Below are 27,420 nucleotides of genomic sequence, written 5' to 3' on the forward strand. Positions count from 1 at the left end.
CTCGTTGGGGTACATGGGTGGCTCAGTCAATTACGCATAGGACTCTGGATTTCGGCCCAGGTCACGATCTCACAGTTTCGTGAGTTTGAGCCCCACATCGGGCTCTCGGCTGACCATGTGGAGCCTGCTTGGCATTCTCTGTCTCTTTAGGATTCTCTTTCCTTCTTTCTCTGCCCCTCCCCCACTCACATGCACACAAGCGTGCATGCTCGCTTTCTCTCTCTCAAAATAGATAAATAAGCCAAAAAGAAAGTAAAAGCAACTTCTTTTCAGGTTGAAAATATTGAGACATACGTGAATTAAAGGCCGTTGAATGAAATAGTAGCTACACCCATATTGTGTCCTCATAAACCGTGTCCCAGAAAAATGTGATCCGAGCTCTTGAGCAACTTTGCTGCTTGAAATTGCCATGTGGTTTAGAACTTGGGCCACCATCGCGGGCAGTTTAGGAAACTGGGCTCCAGATTAAGTGACACCATTTATTGGGACTTTAATTATGAAGTGTTAGGATATTTAGTTGATTTCCGCTTGTCTGAAAGTATGTCTTTGTCCCCTGGGATCTTCTTTTGCCCCCAGTTTTCCATAAATTTGTGGCTATTTCTAAAGGCGGGCGTGAGTCGCTTTTTCCCAGTTTAGGCTGAACCAGACATTCCCTTCCATCTTTAGCCTGTTGGTATAACTGAGTCTCCGCCTTGTACATAAAGGTGTGTTCTAATCACACAGGGACCTTTACTTTTATTTTACTTTGTTTTCTCCCATTTCTCCAGAGGCATGGCCCTTGTGTCCTGCCTTTGGGGCCATGGTCTGACTCTGTGATCTTGGCCAAGTTGCTTTGAGATTTTGGCCCTCAGTTTCTTCATCTGTGAGATAGTATTAGACAGTCTGTAAGTGGATTCATTCATCAACAAATATTTATCTTCTACCATTTTCTCAGGTGCTGGATAACTTTGCATTGATTGGTTCATTTATTCATTGATATTCTCACTTGTTTCAGAAAGAACTGAAGGAAGATGGGTAATAATATTTGCTTTCACAGCATACAAAGCACCTTCGCATATATCATCCGTTTGATTATAATAATAGTCCTGAGAGGCCGGTGGTGCTGCTTCATGGTACAGATGGGATAAAAGGTCTTTCCAACAAGCCATATTTGATGATTGTCGGGGAAGGGTCATCAGGAGGACGTGACCACTGGTTGACCTGTGATCTGGGCCTGACCCTTCGAGGCTCCTCACGTCCTTGGAATATGGCTTCCACGTGCCCTCCCTGCTCCCAGGAGGTGCCCCAAGGACCTAGCCTTGAGATAGTGATACGGCATTGGGAACCTCTGCACTATATGCTGACTGAGCCCCATTAAGGCCTCTTTATAAACTGAAGATTTTTAAAAAAAATGCTTATTTGTTTTGAGAGAGAGAGAGAGGAAGGGCAGAGAGAGAGGGAGAGAGAGCGTCTCAAGCAGGCTCCGCACTATCAGCACAGAGCCCGATGTGGGGCTCTGTCTCACAAATTGTGAGATCATGACCTGAGCTGAAATCAAGAGTCCGATGCTTAACCGATCGAGCCGCCCCGGCACCCCTAAACTGAAGATCTGATGGGCAGGCGCAGGGAGGTACTTGCCTTGTGGCCACCCACCCTGTAGGTGAGCCCTTGCTTATGGAACCTGCCGCCTGCCAGGCTGTGGGGTCCGCCTGTCTCCTCTGCCTCTCCTTGCCATCTGTGGACAGCAGGGCAGGTGTGGGTGGCAGTTTCAGATGCTTCAGATGCTCTGGGCAGCTCCAGATGCTTCAAATCTACGATTCCGTGGTCCCAACCATTCCGCTCAAACTATTAGTATAATTACTCTAAGAAGCTCGTTCGAAGTGGAGATTTCTGATTCACTGTCGGGGGTGGACCCCAAGAGTCTTCATTTCTAAAAAGCAATGGTGGCAGTTCTGGTCGGGGGTCTGCTGACTGCGCTTTGAGAAACGCTGCTTCTGGGCGAACACAGCGCCCGCACAGCACAGATGGCCATCACACGTTTACCGGCTCAATCTGTGGGCAACGAAGCTGTGAGAAATAACCAACAGAAATAGAATGAAAACGTTCAAGCGTAGATAGACAGGTGACACCCGTAACACTGATGGAATGGGAAAGTCGGCTTTGCTGTGGACCCAGACACTTGCAGTGTCTGAAAGTGAATTAACTGGTGCTCAGCGTGCTGTGCTCTTAGGCCCCCCTCCTAGCACCCCAGGCCTTCAGATTTGACCTTGCACACCTCTCATACCACCCACACTGCTAATCCACTATCATTTCCCCTGTTAACCAACAGCCTCTTCCAACCCTCTCTTTCCTTCCAGGGCCTGGTGTAGGAAGCCGTCAGCATCGCCCTGCCTGGCGCTCCTGTGTACAGATCCTCCACTGCGGAGGAACGGGGACCTGAATTAGAAGATCCCAACCCCTCTGGAATAATACATCTAACGTTTGCACAGACCCCAGGGAAGCTCTGTCTTAGAGAGGGGTCAGCTGAGATCTTCCTGCAGTCTTTAAAAGGCTCTGCGGAAAGGGCAACTCTATAGAAGTTCACGAATAGGGTTTCAGCCTCGCCACTCCCAGCCCTCCCTCCACTTGGGAGCTCTGATCTCCTCGGACAAGGCCGCTCCCCCTGCCGCTTCCCCTGTTCGCCGTGTTAGAGGACTTTTGTTTATCTTAAGTTAAATCATGACTCTCCTACAGATAGCGTTCAGGAGGGAGCCGGTAAGATGTTACAGTCCACTCAAAGCATAATCCAAAGAAGACACATTTCTAGATCAGGAATACTGAAGCGTATATGCGTATAGAGGCAACATTAGCATTTTTCTGCAGAATGGGGAGGGGGGCGTAAATTGAACTGCCTGCCATCTGGCAGCATTTCCTTGTCTACAGGCAAGAATTACTTTGAATTGCCTTCAGTTGTCTGCAATTCACAGAACTCAAAGACAATGAGAAGCGAGAATCAAATAACCTGGAAAGACGTGAGCTGGACATTTCATGGTTTTCTACTGCAGCACAAATTTTGGCGCACTGAAGTCGTTTACATGCGATGAAACGCAGCATACGTCTTCCCGTTATTTTGTGTCCCCTGTCCTCGCTGCTGGTTATGGTCTTTCACTCTGGAGAGCAGACAGCACAAAGGTCTCGAGTCAGATCCTTCTAGCTGTCCTTCCCTGTAGTGTGTGAACTGGACAGACCGCTGCACTTCTCTGAGCCCTGGAGGTCTCATCTTTCAAACAGAGGTAACAGCACTTACCTCCTAGGCTCTTGCAGAGTTGAAGTGAAATGGCGTGTAAAGTACCTGGCACTCAGCAGGTGCTGTCCCAAGGTGACTTTGCTGCCATTCTGCTGCCCATCGTCCTGGGCCTACTGACTTGACCCTCAGTCACTGAGGAGTGGGGGGGGGGGGCCAGGGAGATGGGGCACAGACCCCTACATTGTCCAAATCATAAAACTAATCAGGAAGTTGAACCACCACCCCGGGTACTCTCTGGCTAGGCTCTCCGAGTTTGCAGTCATAGAGGAAGTGCTGTGATTGGAACACGGAATAGTAATGGGAACTGTCAGCAAGTTTGATTTTTTCCCACCAGCTACAGTGTATTTAGTACAAGCATTGACCCTGGGTAGACTTCTAAAGAACTATTAAGACGTCAGGGAACTTATATTTATTACATTTAATTGGAAATATAAGCTTGGCACGTAGGAAATACGAAAGGAGTAGCGCAGTAGAGCAGTAAATAAATGATAAATGCAGTAGGTGGTCAGGGAAGGGTCTGGTTCCCTGTGCGTCCTTCTTAACAATCCAAATAATGGGCCATCTTGGCTAGGATTCTGCCACCAATTGATGGGAGCAAAGAACTGAGGCAGGTGTGTGAAGAGTTCTAGAAAGGACTCTCATAGATTACTCATGGAAAAGCACGACTGTGTGCGCCTGTGTGCGTGGCTGAGTGAATTAAATCCTCTTCTCAGAGTTCTCAGCTTCTATATTGAAGGGTCTCTGTGGACAGACCAGTCACAGAAGCAAAGCCTTTACGTATTTATTTATTTATTCATTCATTCATTCATTTATTTTATTTTTTTTAGAAGCAAAGCCTTTAAACCAAAGCTTTAGGAACATGTGACGTCATTTTCAGGGTGGGGAGAGGCCCGAACGGGATTCCTCTTTTTCCTTTCAGACCTGTGCCTATCTTGGTGTAACTTACTTACTTTTGTTTGTTTTTAGAATCACTTGAAAAGAACTGCTTTAGAATTAATCAGCCGGAGGAGGGTCGATACCGGCAGGGTCACCAGCGGGCCGAGGGGCGATGAAATACAAGGATGGGAGGGGACAGGTGGGTCAGGGGAGGGGGGCGAGGTTTCAGTCAGAGCAGAGACGGGGCTTCGGAGGAAGGTAGGTCTTTGTCTGCATTTTATTTTATTTTTAAAGTTTATTTATTTTGAGAGGGAGAGAGAGAGAGTGAGCACGAGCAGGGGAGGGGCAGAGAGAGAGAATCCCAAGCAGGCTCCACACTGTCCAGGCAGAGTCCTGGCTCAAGGCTTGATCTCACCAGCCAGGAGATCGTGACCTGAGCTGAAATCAAGAGTCCGACTCTTAACCGACTGAGCCACCCAGGGGCCCCTTTTGTCTGCATTTTAAACCTTCCCTTCCCTTCCCTTCCCTTCCCTTCCCTTCCCTTCCCTTCCCTTCCCTTCCCTTCCCTCCCCTCCCCTCCCCTCCCCTCCCCTCCCCTTCCCACAGCAGTGTGCTATGCCAAGAATTATTCCATTGAATACTAGATATGCTTTTAGATGCAATGTGTGAGCACTAGATAAAATTTTTGGTGATAACAGAGATGGGCTTAGTATTTAATTTGTAAAGTTTCATGCTTTAATTAACATGGCCACGGATAGTTTTCAGGGAATATCCGGAATGTTGATGGTTGGAACGGAGATCCAAACTGGGGACTTGAACATACGGGCCCCATTCAAGTCTTGTTCTTTTAGTGAAATTCAAGCTTTAAATGATGAATTTAAGTTTTAAGATTTAGCTGGTGTAGCTATAAACAGCTCGGTACAAACTGCTTTTTTTTTTTTAATTTTTTAAATCTTTATTTTCGAGACAGAGAAGGAGAGAGAGAGAGAGAGAGAGAGAGAGAGAGACAGAGACAGACACAGTGCGGTGGGGGAGGGGCAGAGAGAGAGGGAGACACAGAATCTGAAGCAGGGTCCAGGCTCTGAGCTGTCGGCACAGAGCCTGACGTGGGGCTCGAACTCACGAGCTGTGAGATCATGACCTGAGCAGAAGTCGGACACTTAACCGACTGAGCCACCCAGGCGCCCCCAAACTGCATTTATTTTTAAATTGCTTCCTTGGGATATCTCGCTGAAGTTATTTGATTTAAACTGCCTTCCCTTTATTTCCAAAACTTTGATTCAAGTTCCAGGACTGAATATGAATACCTAGGATTTTTTCTATTGTGTCAAGTGCATTACAACTCTGGATGGACGGAAATCTCATTCTTTAAAAAAATATTTTTTAATGTTTATTTATTTTTGAGAGAGAGAGAGAGACAGAGAGCGTGAGCGAGAAGGGGAGGAGCAGAGAGAGGGAGACACAGAATCTGGAGCAGGCTGCAGGCTCTGAGCTGCCAGCACAGAGCTGGACACGGGGCTCAAACCCATGAACTGTGAGATCATGACCTGAGCTAAAGTCGGACGCTTAACTGACTGAGCCACCCAGGCACCCCATCATTCTTTAAAAATATGTCACTACTAAACATCTTGGTAAAGAATGCACAGGTCAGGGGCGCCTGGGTGGCTCAGTTGGTTAAGTGTCTGACCCTTGGTTTTGTCTTAGATCATGATCTCATGGTTTGTGAGATCGAGCCCCGAGAGTTGGGCTCTGCCTGCTTGGACCCTCTGTCTCCCCCTTTCTCTCTGCCCCTCCCCTGCTCATGCTCTCCCTCTCTCTCTCTCCTCCCCGCCCCCCAAATAAAGAAATAAACATTAAAAAATGCACAGCTCAAACTTGATTTCGCATAGAATAGTCCCTTAGTGGTTCTGGTACTTTAGTGGATGACCAGATAACTACTTAGTGTCAACCAAGAAAAAGAGGCAGAACTGAAATAAAATAAAAGCAGTTATTTGGGGTCTGAGAATTGCGATTTGGAGGCACAGATTTGGGTAACAACCCACATTGCATCCCACTAGGGAGCCAAAGTCAGGAGTTTTTAAATATTTTTTTTCATATATGTATTTTTTCATGTATTTTGAGAGAGAGAGAGTGTGTGAGAGTGGGCACGTGTGTGAGCTAGCAGGGGAGGGGCAGAGAGAGAGAGAAAGAGAGAGAGAGAACATCCCAAGCAGGCTCTGTGTTGTCAGCTCAGGGTCTGATGTGGGGCTCAATCTCACACACCATGAGAGATCGTGACCTGAGCTGAGATCAGGAGTCTGACGCTTAACCGACAGAGCCACCCAGGCGTCCCAAGGCCCATCTCCTTAATGGCCTCCCGACTCCCTTTCAGAACCCCTTGATGTAAGGGACTCCATTTTCTTTCACCTTTCACATTAGGAACGCATTTTGTCTTCAGAGCCTTGTTCTTCACTGTGTGTAACGCATAGCAACTATACTTTTTACATTTGTCTACGTGTTTCTCCATAGCTTATGGTCTCTCTTTTCCTTTCATTTTTTAAAAAAATTTTTTTAGATGTTTATTCATTTTTTGAGAGAGACAGAGCATGAGTGGGGGAGGGGCAGAGAGAGAGGGAGACACAGAATCCGAAGCAGGTTCCAGGCTCTGAGCCGTCCGCACGGAGCCCGACGTGGGGCTCGAACTCATGAACCGTGAGATCGTGACCTGAGCCAAAGTCAGATGCTTAATCAACTGAGCCACCCAGGCGCTCCTCTCTTCCTTTTAAAGGAGAAATAAGCCATATGGCAACTTGAGAATTACACAAGTAACTATTACTTTGTACCTGCACAGCACTAGAAGTACATAGCAGACCCCCCAAAAGAAGGAGTCTGATCTATGACTTTGTACGGCGGGCTCTACTGGGCGTCGTGAAAATCTCTGGAGATGAAGCAATTGTATAGGACGCGTTTGCTGCTAAATATGGAGCCTGGCATATTTAACCTCTGACTGAGGTTCCCTGTGAGGGTATCTGGGTCTTTTTTGCTCCTTTAGGATTCACCATCTTTTTCCGTATTGTGGAGTACCTCGAACTGAGCCCCTTGTTAAATCCCCCTGTAATTCCCGCCAATTATAAAGTGGTGATGATGAGCAGTTATTGGGAGGTGATTAAAACAGGCCTGCAGGTATAGGGCTCAAACTTTGCTTTCTGGTCCTCGGGAAGGGCGAAGCCACAGAACTGTCCTTTTCTGGCTCATTCCTTAACTGTAGTGTTAGTTAAGTAGACAAAACACTTCCGAATCAAGGGGAATATAGAGAATTCCTTAAGGACTTAATAAACACCTTCAGAGGCTCTCTGAAAGTATGTATTATTTACCTGTGGATTTTGACAGAAGCATTTGTCTGTAGACTGAGATGCTTCTTTTAAAAGCGTGGGCTTGTTTTTCATGCCTCATGTAAGGGTGCCGCTGAGGTTTGAGAGTGCGCATGCTTGGTCCGCCATACCCTCTACCTAGAGGTTTGTCTCCATAAGGCCTGTGACTCAAAGTCGTCCTGTCATTGTGGGCTTGTCAGTAAGTGTCCCTACCTTCCCTGTGTTGCAAGTTAAAAAAAGTTACCCAAAGGTATTTAAATAAAGGTCACAAGCAGGTCCCGTTAACGGTCCTCTATTTTCAATCAAATTGCAAACCTGGCCTTCACCCTTCTTCCTTCACCCTCTGCCGCCACCACAAGGAGTAATATGCCCGGGCTTCCGCATTCTGGTTCTGGGAGAGGGGAGCGCGTTGTCCTGTGGGACTTGGGGAGGCTCCTGAGTGGGGAGGGCTGGGGCGTGGAGTGGGAATGGGGGTCAGCTGTCACAGGCCGGGGAGAGAGAGGAGGCCTTTCCTTGAGGCCCAGCACAGGCTCACCGAATCCTGTCCTGCTGAAAGTGCTCTTCAGTCTGTAATGTGTCTAATGCTACTGATTATGCGATTCTGACTTGAGTCCCTCTTCCTGCCCTGTGGCGTTTCTCTTATAGCTGATGGGTCTAAAAGCACTCTTAACCTTATGGCCTCTGTAACCACATTGTCAAGCAGGGTGCTTCTGGATGTCAGCGACCTTCCAATTTAGGAGTGACTTGATTGGTGATTACTTTCTTCTCTCTCCCCCTCTGCACTTCTGGGCAGAATGTTCCAGGTCTCTGCACACAGTTAGGTTTAACTGCTGTTACTCTTTTTTTTTTTTTTTTAACGTTTGTTCATTTCTGGGACAGAGAGAGACAGAGCATGAACGGGGGAGGGTCAGAGAGAGGGAGACACAGAATCCGAAACAGGCTCCAGGCTCTGAGCTATCAGCACAGAGCCCGACGCGGGGCTCGAACTCACGGACCGGGAGATCATGACCTGAGCCGAAGTCAGACGCTCAACCGACTGAGCCACCCAGGCGCCCCTTAACTGCTGTTACTCTTAATGCAAAGTGTATGGCAGAACAGATTGAAGCCCCTATAGGATTTCCTTGAGACTGAATCGTAAAGAAGTCGGTTAAAGTTCTTTTTCAGAAACAAGTTCGCTTAAACCAAGTCATTTTATTGAATGGTTTCGGTAAAGACATGTGGTCAGTTTTTCCCTCCTAGACCCCTGGGCGTTCCAGTGATGACTGTGGCACTTGAGCTTGTGTTTTAGCTATTAAGGGTTCTTGATGGTTCCAAACGCAGCCTGCCTCTTGAATGTAAGCGACCGTCAGAAGCACGGGCCTGAACTGCGTGCTCTGTGAAAGTCTCTGCGGACGGGCCTCTCTTTTCCTTCCGCTCCTGTCAGCGTGTCTGTGTATGTGCTCCGTTACCGCTGTGTTTCCAATATACATCTTTCCCATTGGCCTTTCCTCCCACTCTTGTCCAAGATCAATCCTTCCGTTTAAAAGCTAGAAACTTGCGCCCCCACCCCCCCAAAAAAAGTATGGAGGACACACAGTGCTTTCTCAGTGGAATCTATCGAGATGTGGTTTAATGGAGGGTGAGAAGCTGGACAGATTCCTGGGACCAGAGTCCAAGTTGATACTGTTTTCTGATTGTATCCCCACCCCCACCCTAGTTGAGCTTTATTGTTGAACCTGAATAAAGAAATCTCTCGTTATTTTAAGGCCTTTCCCGTTAAATCTTAACGTTTTAAATTTGGAGGGTGCAGGGGAGGATAAAACTTGACTCTCTAAAAAATTAGGTATTTGGGTATAATTCCGTTTTGTTTCTTGTTTCCCATAACCCCAAGGGTCCCTCTTATTGGAAGCATTAGAATTTTACTCCTCAGGTCTCCTTGGAAGGCAAATCTTTGATAAAGTGTGGGACATTTGAGTTTGTCCTGGCAACCGCCTGTTTGTTCTCTGTATTTGAGTCTAGTTTTTTTTTTTTTTTTTTTTTACATTACACACATAAGTGAAATCATATGGTATTTCTTGTTCTGTGACTTGTTTTTACTTAGCAGAATGACCTTCTAGGTCCATCCATGTTGTCATGAATGGCAAGATTTCATTGTTTTTTTTTTTTTAATTTTTTTTTTTTAATGTTTATTTATTTTTGAAACAGAGCAAGACAGAGCATTAACGGGGGAGGGGCAGAGAGAGAGGGAGACACACAGAATCGGAAGCAGGCTCCAGGCTCTGAGCCGTCAGCCCAGAGCCCGATGCGGGGCTCGAACTCGCGGACCACGAGATCGTGACCTGAGCTGAAGTCGGACGCTTAACCGACTGAGCCACCCAGGCGCCCCAAGATTTCATTGTTTTTCATGCATGTGTCTCACATCTTCTTTATCCAAGCATCTAACTGTCTATGCTGTTTCCATGTCTTGGCTCTCGTAAATAACACTGCAATAAACATGGGGGTGCATTAATGTTTTCAAATTAGTGTCTTCATTTTCTTTGGGTAAATATCCAGAAGTGGAATTACTGGATCGTATAGTATTTCTATTTTTAATATTTTTTTTTTTAGATTCCAGGGGAAGTAGGCAGTTAGAGTCTAAAGAAGACATCAAGCATGTTCATTCTTTGGAAAGATTCCTCCAAATCTGGTTGTGGTCTGCAAGGAGGAAAACCAGGCAGCTGAGTAGTTGGGTATTCTTAATGCTAGAGCCATTTGTGCTCCTTGAGCGTTCCATTTTAAGTGTATTAATTATTCAAGAAACTGGTAAATGTAATAGACTGTCAAGTACCGTGTGGGAACTTGGGGTCGTGCAGGAACTTGGCGCATTCAGGATTCACTCATTGCTCCCGTGCCGGGGTGCAACAGTAGATGAGGCAGGAGAAGTCACTCTGCCTTGTGTGATTTCCACGGGTGTTCGGGTTTATCACGTAGGCCAGGAGGGCCCTGGTAGGTGGGAGGTGCTGTCACAAGCCTGGAGTGATGGGTCAGGTGTTGGTGACGAGGGAGGCAGTCTGGGCAGGAGTCAGCAGGTGTGTGATGATCCAGCCGGTGAGGATGAGACCCTGGAGAGGGATGGCTGGGGAGGAGGGGCTGGGCTTCTAGAGATGAAACCTGTGCGGTGCCTCCAAGACAGAAAATCAGTGGTGGCTGATGTTTGTGGTTTGAGAGCTTAATATAAACACCAGATTCGATGAGGAAAGCTCAGTCAGTTTGGATTTAGAGCGTTGGAGAAGTATGTGGGACCTCTGGGTGGAGATGTCTGCTAAGCAGCTGGAAGCGTGGGCTCATGTCCATGAGTGAGGTCTGGGACCCAGACCAGCTCAGAAAAAGATGGCGTAATCTTGGGTGAATGTACAGCCTGGGTGGGAGCTGAAAACAGAACGGTGGAGCCTCACATGTGGGGGGATGGTCAGAGGGGGACATTTGTGTGGAAAGAGAAAACAACAACAGGTTCCTAGAAACCCAAACAGGGACTGTGGTAACATGGAGGAGATGTTACTTTATAAGGCTGAACGCTACGGAGGGGTTTGTAGGAATGAACATGTGGACAGCTGGATTTGGTAGGTAGGGGGTTGCCCTTGATCTTAGGAAGAGTGATTCCAGAAGATGGTAACAAGGAAGCACTGTAGTGGGTTGAGGAACGGTGGTTAGACATGAGGGTTGTTGGGGATGTTCTGAGAGATGAAAAGGCGGAAGGTTATGGTACAGAATTGAGCGTACTTAACAGGAATGGAATAGTTGGTGCGGTCTCTACTTGCGTAAGTGTGTATTCTTACCTCAAACGTATTTTACAAAGTAGGCACTCATTGTATGTGTAATACATGTGCAATACATATGCGTCTATAACATGTAAATTACTCAAATGATATACACATAGATGTAAACCTGTCTCTTGACTATTTTGATTAAGAAAAGCCTTTGAACGGACCGGAAAACCTCAACACTTAATTTTATATGCTTTCTCTAAACGGATTTTAATTGACACATTCTAATGGGGACCTTTACTTTGGTCGGGGGAAATCCCATGTAGTCACAGTGGAATGGGAATTGATTCCTCCTCCCCCTCCCCCGCTCTAGGAAACAACCCGAGGTTATCTGAGATCCAGTTTTAGTACTTAGTTGATTGCTTCTAATTAGGCAATGGTCTTGCTTTCATATGAGGAGCTTCTTAGTAAAATGTGAACTCGTAGCATTTTTTTAAAGTTTAATTCTTCATTGAGACATAACCTACGCACCGAAAAGTGCATGACTGTTTTTTAATGAGCTGTCATTCGTACATGAAATTCACTTCTTTAAAATGTAGACTTCAGTGGCTTTTAGTACCTTCTGAAAGCAGCTATTGCCACTATCTAATTCCAGCACATTTTTATTCCCGCCCCCCCCCGTCCCCAAAGGCAATCCCATACTCCCCTACCTTCCCTGGAGCCCCTAGCAATCACTAACCTATTTTCTGCCTCTATGGATTTGTCCGTTATGGCCCTTTCCCATAAGTGGAATCATCCACTATGTGGTATTTTGTGTGGGGCTCCTTAGCATGATGTTTTCAAGGGTCACCTGTGTTACAGGATGAATTTGAATGTGATTTACTTGTGGTCAGATAATATTCCGTTGTACAGACATACCGCATTTTGTTTATCCACGCCCGTGAGTGACTTTTAACGTTCTCATTTTTAAAGCTTCGGGGTCTGGTTTGTGCGTGCAGAAGCACATAGGGGCCCGCACAGAGGCTGTGCCATCGGCTTTGCCTACATCACTGGGCACTTGAGGTTCCTATGCTGATTGACCTCGGAGGCCTTGTGCGTCTGCATGCTCGTGTGCCCACAGCCACGGGACAGCTTTGGGTTTTATCTGCACTGAATCCCAGGCGAGGGTGTTTCTGGGACCCTAGGATGGAGCAGAGACCCCACGCAAAGTGTCCGTTGACTTTCGTCCCTGGGGATCTGCAGACTTGCATAAATGTGGACTGAGCACCCCCCCCCCCCCCGCCCTGGTGTGGATATTGATTAGTTTGGGAGCTTTGATGGTTCCTAGCAAATACTTGGGGCTGACATCTGGTCATATGTGTATGTGAGCTGAGCAGGGTGTCTCCGAGGCCTGGTGGAGTCTCCTGGGCAGGGATGCCTGGGCCGAGAGCCGGGCTCCTGCCAATCAAGGTCATGTCCCTGAGGTTTGTACAAGTGGACTAGCCTGCTCATTTTCTTTCTGTCCACTTTTTCTGTGGGCGATGTGACCCTGTTTACATCTCTCAAAAGGAAGCACTCCCAGAAAAACCCCTTTAGGGTTCGTAACTAAGTGGGCTTGTAGGGATTTACGTGTTCTTAGGTGGGTAAATGTTCTTTCATAGAGCCTAACACCTTTGCTTTTATATTTTTCCCCTAAGTATACATAATTGATGTCTCAGTAAATGACGCAGACGGTTTGTGACCGAAGTTCCCCAGCACTCATGCTAAGCTAACGAGGTGCACCCAGACATTGGGTTTTCTTGGCTCCACCTGGAAAGGGGGTTCGTCAGCTTTAGGGAGGTTCTTTGTATACTTTGTCAGTTCAGGGGAAATCTAAACAAGTCCAGGAATGACTTCTAATTGTTTTTTCCTTTTGTTTTTATTTTTTATTTTATTTTTTTAATGTTTATTTTTGAGAGAGAGAGAGAGAGAGAGAGAGAGAGAGAGAACAGGGGAGGAGCAGAGAGATAGGGAGACAATCAGAAGCAGGCTCCAGGCTCCGAGCTGTCAGCACAGAGCCCGCCACAGGGCTCAAACTCACGAACCGTGAGATCACGACCCGAGCCGAAGCTGGACGCTCAACCGACTGAGCCACCCAGGCGACCTGCTTTCTTCCTTTTGTTTAAAAAAAAATTTTTTTTTATTCTTTATTTTTGAGAGACAAAGACACAGCATGAGCAGGGAAGGGGCAGAGAGAGAGGGAGACACAGAATCCGAAGCAGGCTCCAGGCTCCGAGCTGTTAGCACAGAGCCCGCCGTGGGGCTCAAACTCACGAACCGCGAGATCATGACCTGAGCCCAAGTCAGATGCTTAACCGACTGAGCCACCCAGGTACCCCTTTTCCTTTTGTTTTTAAACCATGAGAGTTGTTGCAAGGTCTGAGCTCCTGAGCTTTGGCCCCATGTCTTTCTGTGACTATATGGAAAAGGCATTTTGTAATGTGTTTATTCCTTGACTTGGGTGTGTGTGGATGGGGGGAGGAGGAAGGAGTGGTGGCGACTTGATGTAAAGATCTCAGTTGTGTCCTGCAGTTCATATTGTTTCTAGCCTGTTTTTGAAGTGTTCCTTGCATATATGAGAGTAAAACGCACATGCTTGATTCTTGAGTTTTTGACTGCAGTTCTTACTTGCATACAGAACTCTCAGGCATTAGAAGTGGGAAATATAGGGGCGCCTGGGGGGCTCAGTTGGTTCAGCATAGGACTTCGGCTCAGGTCATGATCTTGTGGTCTGTGAGTTCTAGCCCCATGCCCCGTGCCGACAGCTCGGAGCCTGGAGCCTGCTTTGGATTCTGTGTCTCCCTCTCTCTCTCTACCCCTCTCCCGCTCACGCTCTGTCTCTGTCTCTCAAATAAAAAAACGTTAAAAAATTTTTAAAAAATCTATTAATTTTGGAACTACCATTTGGCCAGAATGTTATTTATTTTTCCCCTAGTTTTAGATCACAGGATAAACTGATCTCATGAAAAGTTTTGCACAGTTAAATAGAAAGAACCGCTCTGTGCATGTGTGTGTGTTTCACATGTGCATGTGTGTGCCTTTTCTGACTAAATTTAAGCTGTTCGCTGTCTTTTTTTTTATCGGTTCACGACCATAAAATTTAGCACTGGAGATTTCAAATTTACCTTCAGTTATGGTGCAATAATTCGACTCTGAAGATGTATCGATAACCTTCCAATTAGGGTCAGAATTAGTCATTTGGATTCGGAGCAATATTTCGACCATGTAGACATTGTTAATAACTGCTTTAACTGTAATTTAAAAACTCAGATGTTTACATATTTTGCTTTTTTTCCTCCCAGGGCTATGTTTAAGCTAAGAAATCAGATGGCTTTTCCACAGATCAAAGGCCTATAAAATTAGTCTTCAAAGCCTTTGAAGCTGTAATATTTCAGGAAATAGTGTAAATAAAATCAATCGACACTTTTTAAAATAAAGCTTTTCCTGGTATCGCTAGGGATTTGTATTTAGCATTTCTAAAAGTTTCTTGATGGTAAAAACCTCACCATTAAACAGGATTAGAGACTCATGTATTTTTTAAAGTCAGGATTACAAGTGGATTTTAAAGAAAATACATGAAGGGAAACTTCTACTTTATCTGAAGCCTAAAAGAATGGGTAGGGGAAGAGAGGTTGAAGGAGTGTATAATCTGCTTTAGAGAGAAAGTGAGACAAACTTTAAACAAGTAGACACTCTGGGATCTTCGTAATTCCCAAAAGGATTCTTCACCATTGGGCAATCTCCAGTTTAGATACAGGACACGTATGTTGATAAGATAAGGCAGCCTTAATTTATGAATCCAGTGTTAAGGCAATTTTTATTTATTTATTTATTAAAAAAAAATTTTTTTTTCAACGTTTATTTATTTTTGGGACAGAGAGAGACAGAGCATGAACGGGGGAGGGGCAGAGAGAGAGGGAGACACAGAATCGGAAACAGGCTCCAGGCTCTGAGCCATCAGCCCAGAGCCCGACGCGGGGCTCGAACCCACGGACCGCGAGATCATGACCTGGCTGAAGTCGGACGCTTAACCGACTGCGCCACCCAGGCGCCCCCAAGAAGGCAATTTTTAAAAAATAAGAAAATAGAAAGGAAAACAACCTTCCTATTTTAATCTTTTTCTGATCCTAAAATGTTCTTTTAGAAAATGAAATTAAGAACAGGAATAAAGAAGTAATAAGCCGTTTATATCCATAAAGTCTAAAGAAGAGAAGTACTGTTAACATTTTGGAATATGAAGGAATTCTTAAGGAATATGAAGGGTCTTAAGGCTTTTCCCCAGTTTGTTATATTTGTTATTTTTCAGAGTCACCATTTTAAAATCTTAGATGAACGAATGTGTCTAAAGGATTCTGTGATCCTTAGTGGATTTTTAACCCGGGGGGGGGGGGGGGGCGGACGGGAACAGGTAAACTTTGAGAAAAAGGAAGTTCTGGGTAGGAGATTTGCAACCTAGGGAAATTCAGTAAATATTTAAGACCGAATCCTGTCTTCAAAACGTATTTTCCAAAGAACTCTTAAGGGTGTTATCAACTTTTTCGGATGACTTTTATGGAGGGTTTTTATTTTTTATAAATAGTCAAAGATCATAGAGCTGAATTAGAAAATAGAGTTCCCCAGCTTTGAACCAAGTTTGTTAGCAAATTTGGCCTAGTTCATGCTGTTTTGTTTTCTAATGCTGGATTTTTATTTCTAGGTTGCTAATTATTTCATTAGTCTTTTTATGGAACGATTATTTACCAACATGGCAGGGTTTGTCACAACTGGAGATACGTGAGAAAATTGGGGAGACGAGGAAATAGGAGAAAGAAAAAGACAAAATCAGTAGTCAAAATACAGTTGGCTCCAATCCTTTAAGCAGCCGAAGCAAATAGGAGGCATGATCAGTCAGGAAAACTAGTGTCCGTTAGAAGAGAAATTCGGTTCCCGAGACACTGAGCTATTTGGGATACGGAGTCCAGATTTGAATTTCTCTTGGGAATCCCAAAAGGTGCTGTGATAAGGGACCAGAGGGTTTTACAACATCCCTAAAGAAAATGTAGTGAATGATGTGTTGGCCTGGGAACGTACCGGTCCGTCACGAGCTCCCCCAGCGCCTGGTGTGTGCGGGGACAGGGCAGGGGCGATTCTGGGGCAATTCTGGCAAACGATCTGGCTCAGGCAGTGTTAGCGGGCCTGGGTGCTGCAGGGTCTCCCTAACGGGGAGACAGCGTCCAGTCTTCCGCGGAGGTGGGAGGTGCCAGGGGATGGAAAAAAAAAAATCACAAAATGGAACTTGACTCACCCTCTTACTGATTTCCACAAATGTTGCCCGTATGGGGCTGTAGAATCCATCAGGCTATTTGACAGAAGAAGAAAGCCTTAATTTGCCATCCCCTCGAAGGTCACCTCGCCATTGCCCCTGCACCTCCTTTGTGACTTGGCAGGCTTTTAAGAGGATTCTTTTTTTTTCTTTTTTCTCCTCACTTGTTTCGGGTTTAGGGTTTTGTTAAATGAGTTTTGGGTCTTACGTTTTCTTCGCTATAAATATCCACCCAAAGCCATCGCGTTGAGAAATCTTTGCAGCCTGGAGTTTTCGGGATTAAAATCCAAGAGCCATTTGACGAGCCGAGGTTAACCAGAGAGCAGCTCTGCGGGGTGCCTGTCTGCCCCTTCTTAAGTGACGGGACGGTGGTGCCTGCCTCGATGTGGCTGAATCCCGTGCGGAGGTGCACTTAGTGGGACCGAGCTCTGCTGGGGTGCTGGGGGAGCCAGGGTCTTGGTTGTAGGCTCTCCCCATAACTTCTCCCTATAACTTGCTCCCAGGCTCAAGGATGAATCCTCAGATGAGACTTGGAATTAAAGCAAGCCAAGAAGGCTTCTATTCACCTAGAAATTTTACTGTCACCCAGCAAGATCTACCCATGACTATCCTTCCACTGTTTCCTTTGCTAATTTGGTAGATAAAAAGTTAAAAAAAATTGTTTTTTTCATGAAAAGCGGCTCCCACTCCTCTTTCTGCTATTATGCCACGTAAATTGGAACAGGACCGTTTCAGGGCATAATGTAATTCTCTCAGATTATCTTGGGGATCCGCTTTGAGCTCTTAATGCCTAGACACCTATGAACGCTTACGGCTGCTTTTGCGTTCACGCAGCCCGTGTAAAGGACCGAGCACCATGCCCCTGATCTACGGCTGTAGGAGATGCTGTTCCATAGGTAATAGACTCCATCTACAACGCTGTCCTAATGTAGGTGCAGCCTACACAAGGCACGGGTGACAGAGGACTCGGAGAAGAGCAGCACTACTTTGAGTAGATAGAATCCTCTGTCTTGTAGATCTAAGGGATTCTTCATCCTGTAGCTTGAAATGTAGCAAGATCAGCTGAGGCGGTTCAAAGAATTTTTCTTTCTTTTCGTAAAGGTCAGCCAAATATATTTTGAATATGTTCAGAGCCCTGAACTAGTTTTTTTTTTTTTTTTTTGGCAATGAAAATATTTAGGTGAAACCTGAAAATGAAATTAGTTGGTATGCCGGAAGCCAGAAACCCAGAAGTTACACGTGAACGTGGACCGATAATATTCTGTCTTAGAATAGATTGTTTATCTCAGTGAGCACCAAAAAAGGAAAACCATGGGCTCAACACTAGAAGCTGCTGATTGGGGGGTCACAATACTCACGCTATTTTAAAATTGCTTTTTCTTAATTTGTTTCTTGGACGAGGAGTTTGAATATCGTGCTGAACGGTCAGGTATTTAGTTTGCTTTTGCGGTTTTTAGAACGGTGATGCAATGGCTACTAAAATACCCAAATCTAGGGAATGTGAATTGGAGTCGAACTTTCTAGACCACTGCTTTTTAATTGGTAAAAGTTATAACTGCTGAAAACTGTTGTGGGGAGAAGAATCGAAAGCATCCTTTGTCAAGATCTGTTGCTTTTGGTAATTGAATGGTTTTGTCCCCACCTTACAGTTGGAACAGTGGGAGGGCCTTGACTACAGAACTGACCTCAGCTGATGCCAAGGCGGGGGTGGGGGGGTTGGCACTATGCTGTGAAGTGTTACCGGAGCTTTCCTGCTGAACTTTTTGGTTTTCTTTTCTTTTCTTATTTTTTAAGTTTATTTATTTATTTTGGGGGGAGGGGGGAGAGAGAGAGAGTACGGGCACACACTCGCAGGGGAGGGGCAGAGAGAGAATCCCAAACAGGCTCAGCACCGTCAGTGCGGAGCCTGATGTGGGGACCGATCCCACAAACTGCGAGATCATGACCTGAGCTGAGATCCAGAGTCGGATGCTTGACCGGCTGAGCCACCCAGTTGCCCCACCTTGTCTGTGACCTGTTTCCTCATTCACGCTTTCTTTTTTTTTTTTTTTTAATTTTTTTTTCAACGTTTTTTATTTATTTTTGGGACAGAGAGAGACAGAGCATGAACGGGGGAGGGGCAGAGAGAGAGGGAGACACAGAATCGGAAACAGGCTCCAGGCTCTGAGCCATCAGCCCAGAGCCCGACGCGGGGCTCGAACCCATGGACTGCGAGATCGTGACCTGGCTGAAGTCGGCCGCTTAACCGACTGAGCCACCCAGGCGCCCCTCATTCACGTTTTCAACCTGGACAAGGTAGGACTCAGATTTTTGCAATTCAAATACAAATTACCCTCTCCTATATACTTTGTATAAGTAGTATTGGGAAAATTACCATAGTCAACAAATCAATACTCAACACGAAAATGTCCTTATATATAACTTTTTCAACCATTAGACTGGATTTTTCAGTTTTATTTTGCCCTGAGAGCCCCAAGGTAGGTACTTTTCTTGTACTATTATGTGTAACAAATGAAACCTACTGAATGCAAATTAAGAATTTCAAGCTATAAAGACCACGGTAAATCTTAAAGGCAGGTGGAATAAATTTTTAACATTATAAGTCTCTTGGGGCGCCTGGGGGGCACAATCAGTTAAGCGTCCGACTCTTGGTTTCGGCTCAGCTCGTGATCTCCCATCAGGCTCTGTACAGATGGTGCGGGGCCTGCTTGCTTGGGATTCTCTCTCTCTCTGCCCCTCCCCCGCTTGTGTGAGTGCTCGCTCCCTCTCAAAAAGAAAATAAATTAAAAAAAAAATTAAAGTCTCTTAAGCAGGAATACTGTTCATTTCCTGGAGATTTGTTGAAGGGAAGATACGAACCGTATTGGATTTTTCCCCACCTGAGGCCTTTGCGGGCCACAGAAACTCTTAGAAAGAGGGGTGTAAATTTCAGATCAGGTGATTTGGGAAGAGAGGCCGGAGTGAGTGAGTGCGTACTTCGCAGTGATGACCCGGAGATGCAGTTAAATAAACGAAACCGCCTCACCCCCTTTAAGACGGCTCTTGTGATACACTAAAAAGAAAACCCAGAAAATAACACATGTTGGCAAGGATCTGGAGCCCTTGGAGCCCTTGGGCGCTGTCCGTGTAAGACGGTGCTGCTGCTGTGGAGAAGCAGCCAGAGGCTCGCCCAGAGTGCCAAGTGTGAAGTCCCCACGTGAGCCAGCGACTCCGCTTCCGGGTGTAGACCCCAAAGAATTAAAAGCAGGGTCGTGAAGAGACCCTTGCACACCCAGTCACAAATGGCTGAAAGGTGGAAGCCACCGAGGTGTCCGTTGATCGCCACAACGGACGTGGGGTTGTTTCATCCCGTGGGATGTTATTCGGCCTCAGCAAGGAAGGAAATTCGGACCTGCTGCAGCCTGGATGGGCCTGGAGGGCGTTGTACGAAGTGAACTAGGTGGTCGCAAGAGGCAAATACTGTAGGATTCTCTTTATACGAGGCACCCGGAGGAGTCAAGTTCCTGGAGGCAGAAAGTCGGATGGTGGCTGCCAGGAAGAGAGGGGAATGAGACATATTGGCCAGCTGTGCAAGAGGAAAAGAGTTCTGGAGATTGGTGTGCAACAATGGGAACGTACTCATGTTAGGAGGGGTTTAGATGCTTTACCACAATTGGAAAACTATACATGTAATTTATTGTATGTGCCTGTCGTGATTTGATTTAAAGTTTATTACTATTTTCTTAAATGTTTATTTATTTTTGAGAGAGAGAGAGAGAGAGAGAGAGAGAGAGAGAGAGAGAGAGAGAATGGGGGAGGGGCAGAGAGAGAGGGAGACACAGAATCCCATGCAGGCTCCAGGCTCTGAGCTGTCAGCACGGAGCCCGACCACGGGGCTCGAACCCACGAACTGTGAGATCATGACCTGAGCTGAAGTCAGATGGTTAACTGAGCCACCCAGGTGCCCCATGATTTGATTTAAATAGTAGTTTAATGAGGTCAGTGCCTAGATTATAATCTGCTCCCCCATTCCCTATCCTCATCCCCTTATATAATTTTTTTGCTATCTTCTTATAAATACTGTGTAACTTGGGGGTGCCTGGGTGGTTCAGCCGGTTAAGCGTCCAACTTCAGCTCAGGTCATAATCTCGCAGTTTGTGAGTTTGAGCCCTGCATCAGGCTCTCTGGCTTCAGTTCTGTGTCTACCTCTCTCTGCCCCTCCCCGCTCGCAGTCTCTCTCCCTCTCTCTCTCTCTCTCCCTCTCCCCCCCCTCAAAAAAATAAGCATTTAAAAAAATTTTAAAAATACTATATAGCTTGTTTTATTCGTTGTCTCTTTTCCCTCTAGAGTGTAAGCTCCATGAGGGCACAGACTTCTGTTTTGTTCTATAGCTCTGGTGCCAGAAAGGGTGAGTTGGCACATAGTGGGTATCAGCAGATATCTGTGGAGTGATAGAATATTGTAAAGTCAAGTCACTTGAATGACAGTTGCATTTGGGATATTTTATCTTAATGTCTTTTTGAGATTTAACATAAAGCATACAACTCTAGAGTAGATCACTCAATAAATACTTATGCATCTGTATGCCTGTGGTCAATGCCCAAAGGAAAACGCAGACTATTCCCACCTTAGAAGATCCCTTATGCCCCTCTCCAGGCAGTCCCCTTCTAGACAGATGTAGTCACTGTTTTAGTTTCTATCACCCCTGCATTTATTTGCCTTCACACTTCAATTAAATGGCATTTTACGGATATACTCTTTTGTCTGCCTTCTTTCAGCCAGCGTGATGTCTGGGAGGTTCAGCCACGTTGAGTGTTTTCCTGGGTGGCAGATCGCTGTTGGTTCATCTGCCCCTTGCTGATCAACATCTGAGTTTTTTCTGTTATGAAAAAGATTCCCGTATATATTTTCGGTGGACATAACTTGGGTGAAATACATAGGGGTAGAATTAACTCCTAGGATAGACCTATCCTTTAGAAACCGCCCGATGGTTTTCCCGGGTGGTAGAAAATGCTTTACATTCTCACAGCACTTGGGCCCCATTCTGGTGAACACGACGAGTGCTTCTCTTTAAATTTTTTTTTTTTCAATGTTTATTTATTTTTGGGACAGAGAGAGACAGAGCATGAATGGGGGAGGGGCAGAGAGAGAGGGAGACACAGAATCGGAAACAGGCTCCAGGCTCCGAGCCATCAGCCCAGAGCCTGACGCGGGGCTCGAACTCCCGGACCGCGAGATCGAGACCTGACTGAAGTCGGACGCCCAACCAACTGCGCCACCCAGGCGCCCCAGAGTGCTTCTCTTTAGAAGCCATGCTTGTGGGTGTCTGTCTAGTGCATCCTCTGTGGTTTTCATTTGCATTCCTCTAAACGAGTAAGGTTGAGCGTCTACTCACGTGCTTATTGGCCACCGGAATACTCTGCGAAATACCTGTTTAAGCCTTTTGTTCATTCATCTTGTCTCTACATCTTGTTCTGTGTGCAGTCTTTATTTTGGGCACAAGTCTAGTGTCATATACACACATTGCAAATATCCTTTTCCAGCCTGCGTCTTTCCTAAAATCCCGTAATGAATCGAAGTCCTTAAGTTTGGTAAAATCAAATTGATCAAGGTTACTTCAAAGATTACGTTCTGTTTAAAAAAAAAATGTTGCCTGTCTTGGAATAATTTTAAAACCCTTAATGCAGTTAGCACAATAAAATGAACTCATATTAGACACTCATTTGAAAGGGACAAAGAATTAAGTTTAAGCAAGTTCAGGATCCAAACCTCTTTAAGGATAAGACCAAGATACGAGGCCTCTTTTTAGGTGACGTTTTGCATACACTTTTTAAAAATTGAACTTTGTTTTGTTCAACATTAAGAGAATCTGGTCGGACGGCCACAGTAGGGGGACAGTGACTTGGGAGCGAGGAGATTGTTTAACTTGGACTCGGAACCTTTGTCTTCTCTCTCCGCCACAAATTGTGGGCCTAACGCTTTCTGTTTGCCCCTCACCTTTCCTTCATGGACTCTGTTATAAACTTTTATTCTACTGTTTTTCTAATGGGTTTTTTCCCCCCTGTTGTTTTCTAACGTGCTAACCCAATAGGAGAGCCCAACAAGACGTTGGAACGTAGCATCTGCTGTGCAAAATTAATAGCTGGTAAAGCCTGAGGTTGCTGTACATTGGGGTTCTGTTGAAATTGTTCCCAAACTTTCCCTGCTGCTAGGATTCTTCCTTAAAATAGGGTCGGGAAGGGACTCCACCTTGTGGTTCTGCCACTGCCCTTTCTGGAGCCCGTATTTCTGCTTGGAGTGTGTTTTCAAGTGAGTTACCTGGTACGTCGTTTTGAAGGAGTGGCTGGGGAAAGCTTTCTGTTTTGCTAGGTAGTATTTACTTTAACCTTTTTACGCTCAGGTCTCTGCACAGATAACCATTCTCAGAAACAAGTGCCCGTTTGTGAACACTTTCTTTTTGCTTTTGCTTTGTAGGCTTTTTCCCTGTGTTCACACCGTCCGATATGGGTGTTACAAATTTTGTTGTGGTTGATTTGCCGTTTCACTGTTTTTTTGTTCCCTTCTCTATTTCTCTACTTTGTGTTTAATTTGCTGTTTCCAGTTTCTGAGGACCAAAGTGTAGCTCATTCATTCGAGACTTCTTTTCCTTTTCAACGTAACCATTTAAGGCTTCCTTCCATTGCCTCTATGCTATGGCACTCTATGTATCCAACATCTGTCTTGTTTTTCTCATTTAACAGTCTCTCCTACCATCACTGCCACTGCCCGGCTTCAGATCCTCTTTCCGTGCTCAGGATTCCTTAATCTCTGGTCTGGATTGGACTTCAACCTCTGTGTACGAATGCCTGAATGTATACCAAAGATTTCCCCCTGAAGGCTTTACGGCAACTACAAATTGACCCGTCTACACAGCAAAAGCCCAACAACAAATTTCCTCTTCTTTCTCCTTCATGCTTTTCTCCCTTTGCATCCTTTTCACCCACGCAGACACGCAGACTCATTCTTTCCACAGTGGTTGATGGTGTCCCTTTGACCGCTCCTGCCTCAACCCGGTCCTTCCTGGCCCCGCTTTTCCTCTTTCAGATGTTCCTTCCAATGTGGCCAGTGACTTAGTGGTGTTCCAGGATTCTCTGCTGATTTCAGTTCTGCCGCTGCCTCCTTCAGGCCATCGTCTCTTGCATGGTGGGTCTCCACGCGATTTAACCTGTCCCTTACCTTGCCCGTGCTCCCCAGGATTCAATCTTCTCCGTCTCCGACCCGAGCGGGGTGGCCTCGCTCGACGCCGGCAAGCCTGGTCACACCTTTCACTCCTCGTCTTCGGTTATTTCCTCGCCTCTCAGAGGGCTTATGGTGTCCAGCTGACGTCACATGGATTTCGAGGCCCTTCAGATTTGGGTTTCTACTTCCTCTTCCTTCCACGCGTGGCACGTACCTGCGTCCTGGCCGCGTGGATCGTCTTGAAGCCTCCAGAACAGAATGTTGCATGTTGGTTACTGCCTTGGAGGGATTACGTATGTTGTTGCTCTTACCCAGAATGTCTTATTGCAGCCTCTCTGTTCGTCGTCTTTAAACATGGGCCTGTTTACCCCTCTGAGACCTCTCGTATTGCTCTCCTTTGCCTTGGTTAGGAGGCCACCTGGCATGCTTCCGCGGACCGTGGCACCTGAGCCCCTTGTACACTTGATCTTGTCTTTGGACATCACTTGTGTACAGGTGTCCTTTGACCCTGAGCTGGGGGATCCAGGAAGGGCGGTGTCCGTCTCCTTTATCTTTGTCCTAAGTGCCCGCGTTGCTCTGAGCACAAGCGGTCCCTAGTGACGTTGGCGGGACTGAGGTTTGCTGACTTTAGTCAAGGATTTAAAAATTTTCTGCCGCCTGAAATATACATCTTCGTGTATTGATGGAACTCTCACTCTGCTCCTTAAATAAGACCGTATAAGAGAAAGACAATTTAAATTCTCAAATGGGCCACGCAAAGGTTATAGAGGAGGACTGTGCTCGGCGAGGAAGGCTCACGTAAAAAATGGGTGGGGGTGGGGAGGGGGGGAGCACGAGCGTGGCTGGTGGGTTTAGTGGAAGCCCAAGTGGATGTGATGGGCCAAGACTGTGGGATGGTCTGGAGAGGTACGCTCCCTGGAGAACCGTCTGTGGGCTTTCAAGTCGGCAGGGACGAGGAGCTTGGGTTCTGATTTCCTCCCCAGCTCCAGCAGCTATGGTGACCTTGAACAAGTTAACCAACTTACAAGATTCCCGTGTGTAAAATGAATTTCACGCCTACCTCCTGGAGTTGCTATCGATGAACAACATGTGCTCCAGATGTCGGTGTTGGTATTACTCATACTTTGGTTTCTCCTCTGTTCTGGCCGGTCTGCCTCCTCTTTCTTTTTCCGCCCTCGTCCGCGTGTCCACGCCTCCCCTCCTGCTGGCCACTCACAGAGAGACGAGCTTGGCAGTTTCTAAAGGCCTCCTTCATCACTCACGGTGCTCACAACCCAAGGCGATATATTTTTGTATACCTCCCTTGCCTTTCACCGACATAATCCCAAGAAAAATGAGGGAAGCGGTTGTTGTGACTGTTTTCGGGCGTCTCAGACCACTGCCCTGCCTCCTGGCCCCAAACCAGAGCTTTCTTTTCATTCAGTTCAAAATATTTCCTGCGTTCTCTTCCAGTCTCTTCTTTTACCTACGGTTTAGAAGTGTGTTTCATCTTCAAACGTTTAGGTGTTTTTCAAAGAGCTTCCCACTGTTTCTGCTCATGGTCAGGACGTATTTGTATCATTTCAGCCCTTTTAAATGTGTTGAGACTTGTATAGATGGCAGTTCACCTTGTCGAATGGCCTGTGCGTATTTCTCCTTTGCTGGGTAGAACATTCTCTAAGTGTTGTCAGATTGCTTTATAGTGTTGTTCGTATCCTGTATTTCACTATTGGTTTTCTTTCTTTGTTGTATCAGCTACTGACAAGTATTGTAGCCTCCAACGTAGTTGTGGCATTGTCTATTTCTGCTTGTAGGTCTAAGGGTTTTGCTTCATAGATCTGTTATTAGATGCATAAATGTTTAGGACTAAGTCCTCTTGGTCAATTGCTGTTTTTATGATTATGAAAGGTGCCTTTTTTTATTTTTTATTTTTATTTTTTTAACGTTTGTTTATTTTTGAGAGAGAGAGAGAGCGAGCGCCGGGGAGGGGCAGAGAGAGAGGAAGACACAGAATCCGAAGCAGGCTCCAGGCTCCGAGCTGTCAGCACAGAGCCCGATGCGGGACTTGAACTCACGAACCGTGAGATCATGACGTGAGCCAAAGTTGGGTGCTTAACCGAATGGGCCACCCGGGCACCCCAACAGGTGCCTTTTTAAAAATGTGTGTTTATTTTTGAGAGAGAGAGACAGAGACAGAGACAGAGTGTGAGTGAGGGAGGGGCAAAGGGAGACGGAGACACAGAATCCCAAGCAGGCTCCAGGCTCAGAGCAGTCAACACAGAGCCCGATGCCAGGCTCACACCCGTGAAGAATGAGATCATGAAGTCAGACGCTTAACCGACTGAGCCACCCAGGTGCCCTGAAAGGTACCTTTTACCCTGATAAGACTCTAGTTCTAAAAATCTTTTTTTACTGATACTGTGACACTTACTCTAGGTTTCTTTCGGTGGTCTGCTTCATATCATTTTCCATTTCCCATTGAACCTATCTGTGTTTTCTATTTACAGTGGATTTCTTGCAGATGGAATAAAAAAGATCCAACTAGAGGCCATCTGACAATTGAATAAGTTGAAGTATGTGGCCCACTTACAATGAATGTAGTTATCACTGTGGTTACATTTAGGTCGGTCATCTTGCTTTCTACTCCTCTAGCCTCTTCTTTGCTCTTTGCTTTCCTCTCCTATTGCTTTTTAAAAAAGTGTTAACTGTGCATTTTATGTATTCTGTTTTATCTCCACTCTGGGTTTATTAGCTGTAGTTCTTTGATATTTTTAGAGGTTGTTTCAGGATTTCCTAGGCGCATCTTTTCACTCGTTGCTTTCTATAAAATAACAATGTAGTGTTTTACGTCTAGTTCAAGAACCTTATTACACAGTATGTTTTTATTCACTCCCCTTCTGTCTGTTGCGCTGTCCATTTAGTTCTAAGTATAATTCCCACAATACACTTGTATGCTACCAAATAATTTTTAAAAGATTTTAAAGGAAGTATCTCACTTGCCTGTATATTTCCAGCTTTAGGCCTTCCTTGTTTTTGCGTGGGATTGTTTTCTAATAGTCTTCTACTTTAGCCTACAGAACTTCCTTGACCTTGCAGTACATAAATTCTGCCAGCTTTGGCCTCTATGAAAAAAACCTTTTGCACCTTCACTGTTGAAAGATTTTATTGAGGGGCGCCTGGGTGGCTCAGTCGGTTGGGCGGCCGACTTCGGCTCAGGTCACGATCTCACGGTCCGTGAGTTCGAGCCCCGCGTCCGGCTCTGGGCTGATGGCTCAGAGCCTGGAGCCTGCTTCCGATTCTGTGTCTCCCTCTCTCTCTGCCCCTCCCCCGTTCATGCTCTGTCTCTCTCTGTCTCAAAAATAAATAAACATTAAAAAAAAAATTAAAAAAAAAAAAAGAAAGATTTTATTGATAGGGAATCCAAAATTAACATTAAAAAAAAACCCCTCAAAGGTGTTCTGTGTTCTTTGGACTTTCATCATTGCTAATGAAGAGTCTGAGAAAGTTCTTATCTTTCTTCTTCAATATGCACTATGTCTTTCCCTGGCTGGCATATTTTTTGTTAGTCCTGGTTTGGCCATCTGCCTATGTTATGCCTTGATATGTTTTCGTTTGACCCACTTGGGGTTCAATGAGCTTCTGGACATTCTGGGTTTATAGTTTTCATTAATCTGAAATACTTTTCCTTTCCCTCCGTGCACCACCCCCATT

At 45.7% G+C, this 27,420-nt stretch overlaps 1 protein-coding gene across 10 annotated transcripts in view; it reads left to right on the forward strand.

Moving 5' to 3' along the window:
• Nucleotides 1-27,420, forward strand: part of LOC121012749 (phospholipid-transporting ATPase IB) — a 651,500-nt gene that overhangs the window by 52,385 nt on the left and 571,695 nt on the right. For 6 of the 10 annotated variants that reach the window (XM_040448057.1, XM_040448059.1, XM_040448058.1 and 3 more), the window contains exon 1: nucleotides 17,317-17,429. The exons of the other annotated variants lie outside the window; for them this stretch is intronic. In XM_040448057.1, the coding sequence (XP_040303991.1) occupies nucleotides 17,390-17,429 (40 nt within the window). In that variant the 5' untranslated portion in view covers nucleotides 17,317-17,389. Of the gene's footprint in view, nucleotides 1-17,316; nucleotides 17,430-27,420 lie in introns of those variants that run through there. 10 annotated transcript variants of the gene reach the window in all.

Source organism: Herpailurus yagouaroundi, unplaced genomic scaffold (genome assembly GCF_014898765.1).
Source record: "Herpailurus yagouaroundi ecotype Mexico unplaced genomic scaffold, PumYag 197, whole genome shotgun sequence".
In the NCBI taxonomy this organism is placed as follows: domain Eukaryota; kingdom Metazoa; phylum Chordata; class Mammalia; order Carnivora; family Felidae; genus Herpailurus; species Herpailurus yagouaroundi.